Source organism: Etheostoma cragini, chromosome 4, assembly GCF_013103735.1.
Source record: "Etheostoma cragini isolate CJK2018 chromosome 4, CSU_Ecrag_1.0, whole genome shotgun sequence".
Taxonomy (NCBI): Eukaryota; Metazoa; Chordata; class Actinopteri; order Perciformes; family Percidae; genus Etheostoma; species Etheostoma cragini.
The window spans coordinates 19248069-19254013 of NC_048410.1; the positions used below are offsets into that span (position 1 = coordinate 19248069).

Here is a 5945-nt window from a genome sequence, read left to right on the forward strand (position 1 = left end):
CCCCCCCCCCCCCCCCCCCCCCCTGGCAGCACGTCATGCCACCGAAGCACAAACAAAGACAGAGAGACTGATGGCAGATCGGGCATGGCTCTGCCTTTCTCTCTCCATTACCACAAACACTAGAAATGCTCTGAGAGAGAGAGAGTGAGAGAGAGAGAGAAAGGCAGCCACAGACTACAGCACTCATCATCAGCTGGTGATGAGGTCAGGCTTTATGGCTGACCCTCAGAACAAGTGGTTCTGTGTGGCCCAAAATAGGACACGAGTGCAGGCACTGAGTTCATTTCAGCTTCAGAGATATGACAGTTTAATTCAGCTAGCTTCCTTTATTATAAACTTTAATTTAACATATCTAGCTATCAAAAAGGCTTTTTTATTTTAGTTCTAGTATCAAATTCTCTACACTTGTATGAACAGCAGTAGAGTTCAGGGTTGATTCAATCAAATCTGAATAAAGTAGCCGCTTATTCGATCAAAAAAAGCATTTAAATCCTTGTTGAAATCCAATTGTTTTACTTTTGACATTTGTAATAGAGCCCAACTTTAAAGGTACAATATATAACCTTTTTGCATTAAAATGTCTAAAAACAACAATGTTATACATTTTTTAAAGTTGTGTTCCTACATTATCCCAAATGTTTCCACCAAATTTCAAACCCAGAGAAATGTATTTTGTTTTTGACACGGGACGTTTTCTTTAGTCGCTTGTCAGTGGCGTCATATAACTTCTCACCCCTCTGGTTATATGATACGTTCGAGAATAATTGTAAATCGTACAATGTCATAGAAATAAATACTCGTAACCATAATACAGCTTTCTTTTGCCGCACAGCACCTTTTTTGTGATTAATTACATGCCACTTTGCAACACAGTAATACAGCAGAGATCTTATTTATTAATGCATTTCAATATCCATCCAGCTTAACTAATGTGATGCTAATTTATCCAGCTAGCACACCTCTGTCTGTCTGCCTTACTCCACCGGCTCAGAGAGACTTCAGTTAGGATGACAGCTGACAACAGTCCCGGGACATCGTGCGTCACTGTGTCCACGTTTGGACACCACTCGTTGCTATTGGCCACATCCGGACACTTTCAGCCCGACGCACTTTCTGGTCTTTTTACAGTATTTTACATTTCCAATCATCACTAAAATGTTAACAGAATTGATCTATACCCATCTAACAATCTATGTATGAATTGTCCTTTATGTACATGGACATTTAGATGTCTAATTAGCATATGAAATGAGGGAAAGACGTAAGAACGCTCTGGCGATGAATTTTCCTCCTAAAAAGTTTCTAGTTTTACTAAACTGGACCGTAAGGAGCTCTTATTGCATCATTCAGAGTTGTTGAAGCATGATATTTTATTGGGAAGGACAGAAGCAAGATCTTGTAGTTTTGACAGCAATGATGGGACTTTCTTTAACTAACTGTCTATAGCAGTGTCCGGTTATGACCGTGGTAGCGCACAGCTGATTTACCGGCAATAGTGTACTTTAGCTCTTGTAAAGAGTTAAAACTAAATACATTTAGAAAGGTAGGAAGCCACACAATAGTTTTACACCATTAAATTAAGGTAAAACATAAATAGATCCTTTTTATATTCGTATTTTAACTGATATTTTGATGGAATGTTATCCAATAAGTGTCCAAACGTGGACACAGTGATGTTACAGTTACCATTAGCGGCAGCCGCTAGCATTAGCTACAGCAATCCAATCCAGGCCAGCACTGAACTCCAGTGCCGGGTGCTTACGACGCTAACGGCAGTTTAATGAAGTGTTGGGAAACAGACCATATCAGACCCAGGCACCCGAGTCAGAACAGCATCCATATCGTTAGCTACGTCTCTGTTAGCGTTACCGGTGTTTGTGCCGAAAATCTCATATAACTCTCAGAATTCCACGCAACTTCCCAACGTCATCAAAAGTCTGTTTACCATCCATTGTTTTGATTGAGAGACCCCAAGTGGCAGAAAGTTACATTTTGTATGTTTAAAATCATGGGGCTGAAATTACCGGCAGATCTCAGATCAGATGTGTTGGCCAACAAGTAAGAAATATGTAGTACAGAAATTATGTTTTAACCGAAAAATTGCCTATTCAGTGTATATCTTTTCACACGTCTTAGGTGACCATATTTAAGAAACCTCTGTCAAAATTGTTTATTTTAAGAGTTCATGTCAAAGACAAAATAGCTCATTGGCCAATACATTTTTTTAAATGTGGTTGTGCTCTAATTTGCTTGTTACTGAAATGGCAACTAATCACATCTCAAAGATTCATTAAAATGTTTTTTTGGTGGGTGAGAAGGAAGAATCTGTTTTCAGTGGTACTGATTAATGCTCACATCCTGTGGAGAGTTGAGCAACAGGTAGAATTATGAGAAAATAAATACTTGGCACACCGTATTAAAATATGGTGTTTTTTTCTTATTTTGTACACCTTACAGCTCACATACTTGCCCCAATCACTGAAGGTCCAGATTCAGAACTATTTAACTAAAAAAGTTAAAAATATTATGATATCAATAAATACCAACTAGTAGGTTCTGCCTCCTAAAACTGAGTCACTAAAGCATAACCACTCTGTTGGTCTTGTTGAACATTTTGTTCCAGGGTTGAACATTGATCTTTAGCTAATAACAAGTCAGAATTATTTGTCCAAAGCTTGGCGAGTCTGCGTTTATTAAAGGTGACTGGCTATCGGAGCCCGACTTTGTTGGCAGGATTAAAAATTCATAAAAACTCAGCTTTATATTTTCGAGGTTTCGAATGCAGCAGACAACAATCTCACAGTATCAAAAGCAAGGTGGAAGAATACTAGAGTACACGATTAGACAGGCAACCATCTTACGTGACATGAGGTCCTCTTGCCAGGCGGATCAGATAGAAGGTGGCCCCTGTGATGCCCAGAGTCAGGAAGAAAAATTGAGGGATTAACTGAGGAAAGAGGAGGAACGCATTAGTCCCGGAACATAGAGAGACATATGAAGGTAAACATATTCTAGTGGTTGGCTGTTATGTGTGCCATGAACACAAACTTGTGTGAAACACACACATACACACACATACATACACATACACACACATATGCACGCACGCACGCATAGTTGTTATTCCTGTTTTTCCTCCCCTTGCCCTCCTCCATATGCATGAGGCCCAGGCCATGTGTGAGGCTGCTCACTGTCAGCCCGGGTTGAATGGGCAAGGATGCGGTGGAAAAGAGAGCTGCTGCATCTCTGTGTATGGCAGCTTCTCCTCCTCAACACTATACCTGTCAGACTGAGCCACAGCATCACACACACGCGCACACACACACACACACACACAGAGACACACGGAGAGCGTGACATACTTGCACACAAATGCACGTAAATAAGCTAACGCAGTTTGAGCACTCAAAACACAGGCGTGTGCGGGTTTGTGTGTGTGTGTGTATGTGTGTGTGCACAGATACCCTTTTATTTGATGTGTTGAGCAGGGATGATGACAGGAATTAAAATAGAAAAGCACATTAGGGGGACAGGGGGATAATGTAATATGTCATTTTACACACCTAAAGCTTAGCCGTGTCAATCCTCACTCCGTGCAGCATTTTTCAACAACACTACAGTGCCATAAATTTCCTGTCTACTTTGCTACGTGATACTCTATGTATGAGACAGAGAGAGTGAGGGGGGAGAGAGAGTCACACCACTGTCGAACATCTGTTCTCAGCCCACACAGATCTAGTCAAGCTGTAGAGAGATGACAGTTTGATCGGGTTGAACTGAAGGATGTCTCTACTCAGGTGCATCTAGACATCTGTCTTGTGTCTGATTGCATTGCCACTTGCCTTGTTGTGTATTAGGAGAATGAAACAATTTCGATATCCACTACCTTAAAACTGTAGAGAGGAAAATATATCTCCCTCGGATACATACTCGACTCACTCAGCATGCAACTATTTAACTACTCCGACTCAGGGCATGGACTTCCTGCTGCAGACTTTTACTCAATTGATCAGATGCCAGTATTGTGAAGATTCTGAAGGGCTGCAACCAACAATTATTTACATTTCCAATTAATCTGCAGATCGTATTATTTTTGTCTAATAAAGGTAACAGAAAATCATTTCTCAACTCTTATTCTGCAAAGCTGCAACCAAATAGCTATCACTATTGATTAATCTGTCCTTTATTGTTTTAACTTCCTGAATATAGAAGCAGGAGGGGCAGTTGAGGCCAAACTGATGTCTTTTAAATTCCTTGTTTTATTCTTTTTTGTATAATTGCATTTGCCATTATATTATAGGAAACGTAGCAATGTCTCACATTTGACATTCTGACTCCAGTGAGTGTTTGGTGTTTTTGATTTATAAATGATTAATTGATTATCAGAAGATACTGAATTGTCATCAACAAATTGATTCACTATACGTCAGCACCAGTCTTCTGTCTTAGGGATGTTCTGTGCAGTGTCTGCTGAATTCCCTGGGAAAACAAGGTCATTGTGCAAAACAAGTGTTTATTGCATACACACACACCAACATACACAAAGTGAAGTGTAAACTGGCGGTAGACACTCCGCTTCGATCATTGAAGTAAACACAAGCAGCCACACGCACACAAACACGCAAAAACAGGTCAGCTTCTGACACACACACACACACACACAGAATAATCAAGACACACAAAGCAAATAATCAAGACAGGCCTGGTGTGTTGGGAGAGCTGTCCACTCCCTAGTGCTGATATCTTCACATCGTGCCACACAAGTGAGTGTTTTACCATTGCGCCTGACCGATATAGGAACCGTTTTAAACTTGCTGGGGTTCGATACTGTTGCTGCCCTTATTACTTTTCTGGTGCTCTGCCAAAACAACCCTGTCAATCCATGAATATGGGTCACCGTCAGCATAGCTCTGAGGCAACAAGGAAAAAAACAGCACAGATTTCTTTCTTTCTTTCTTTCTTTCTTTCTTTTGTTCTTTCTTTCTTTCTTCATATTATGATAGCAGTAAAGCAAATTAACATGCCAATGACACCAAGTAATAATGGCCAGTTGCAGTACTTATTTTTAATGATTTCAAATGATCAAATCAGTCCTAATTTCTTTGTTATATGCCACGAAGTAATCTAAGCTGAAAGGTCCACCTACCATCTTTTAGCTCCATCTCATGGTCTTCATTCAATTAATGGAGCTGGCTAAGTTGTTAATGTTATATTAATGTCAATACCAAAGAAAACATTTTGTAACTGCTTGTTTTGTTTGACTTACGTACACGTTATTGAATATTCAATAATATTAGACATGACATTGTTAACTGAAATCAGCAATGACTTCGACTTTTTGCTTGAAAAATAATACAAATTAGTTGTTTTTGAAAAAGTGCATTGATGAGTTGGACAGAAGAGGGTCCATAATATAAGTAAAATAATAGTTATTACTAACTGCACCTGCAGGTTAACTCTGCACATATGCTGCCCATGTGAACTTTTTAGACATGTAGATCATATGTACAGTATATTTATTTTTGAAGATGGATAAGTAAGTCATCTAAATATATACAATTTGAAAAACCAATACCCAGAGGCCTTGTGCCTACATCACTAGACTATATGACAAAAAGAGCTCAATATAAGTCATAGAAATAATCACGAGGCTCATACATAAATGTGATGCCACCTACCCCAGGATGTTTCTTTGCATGTTCAAACATGGTCTTAATCATCTTTTAATTATTATTCCGGAAGAAGAAGCAAATAAATCCACAGAAATAAAAACTGACCGTTAACATCTGACAAATTTATCCATGTGCATTAAAGAAAGAGCTGGTTGTTAGCTGAAGTATTTGGACCAGTGCAGTGAAACCTGTTGCCAATCCCCTCAGCTCTGTCCCAAACCCTCCCTCCTGTTAGATGAATGAGAGGGTCAGAGGGGAGAGGGAGAAGGGGGG

The 5945-nt window shown here is 39.6% G+C and overlaps 1 protein-coding gene across 1 annotated transcript in view; it reads right to left on the minus strand.

The window, feature by feature from the left end:
- The window catches only part of LOC117943397 (cytochrome c oxidase subunit NDUFA4), a 7556-nt gene extending 1636 nt beyond the window's left edge, over nt 1-5920 (minus strand). Inside the window, exons 1-2 of the mRNA XM_034869497.1 lie at nt 5679-5920; nt 2862-2947 (exon numbers count right to left, since the gene is read on the minus strand). Coding sequence (XP_034725388.1) covers nt 2862-2947; nt 5679-5720 — 128 coding nt within the window. The 5' untranslated portion in view covers nt 5721-5920. The remainder of the gene's footprint in view (nt 1-2861; nt 2948-5678) is intronic.
- Nucleotides 5921-5945: the final 25 nt, after the last annotated feature.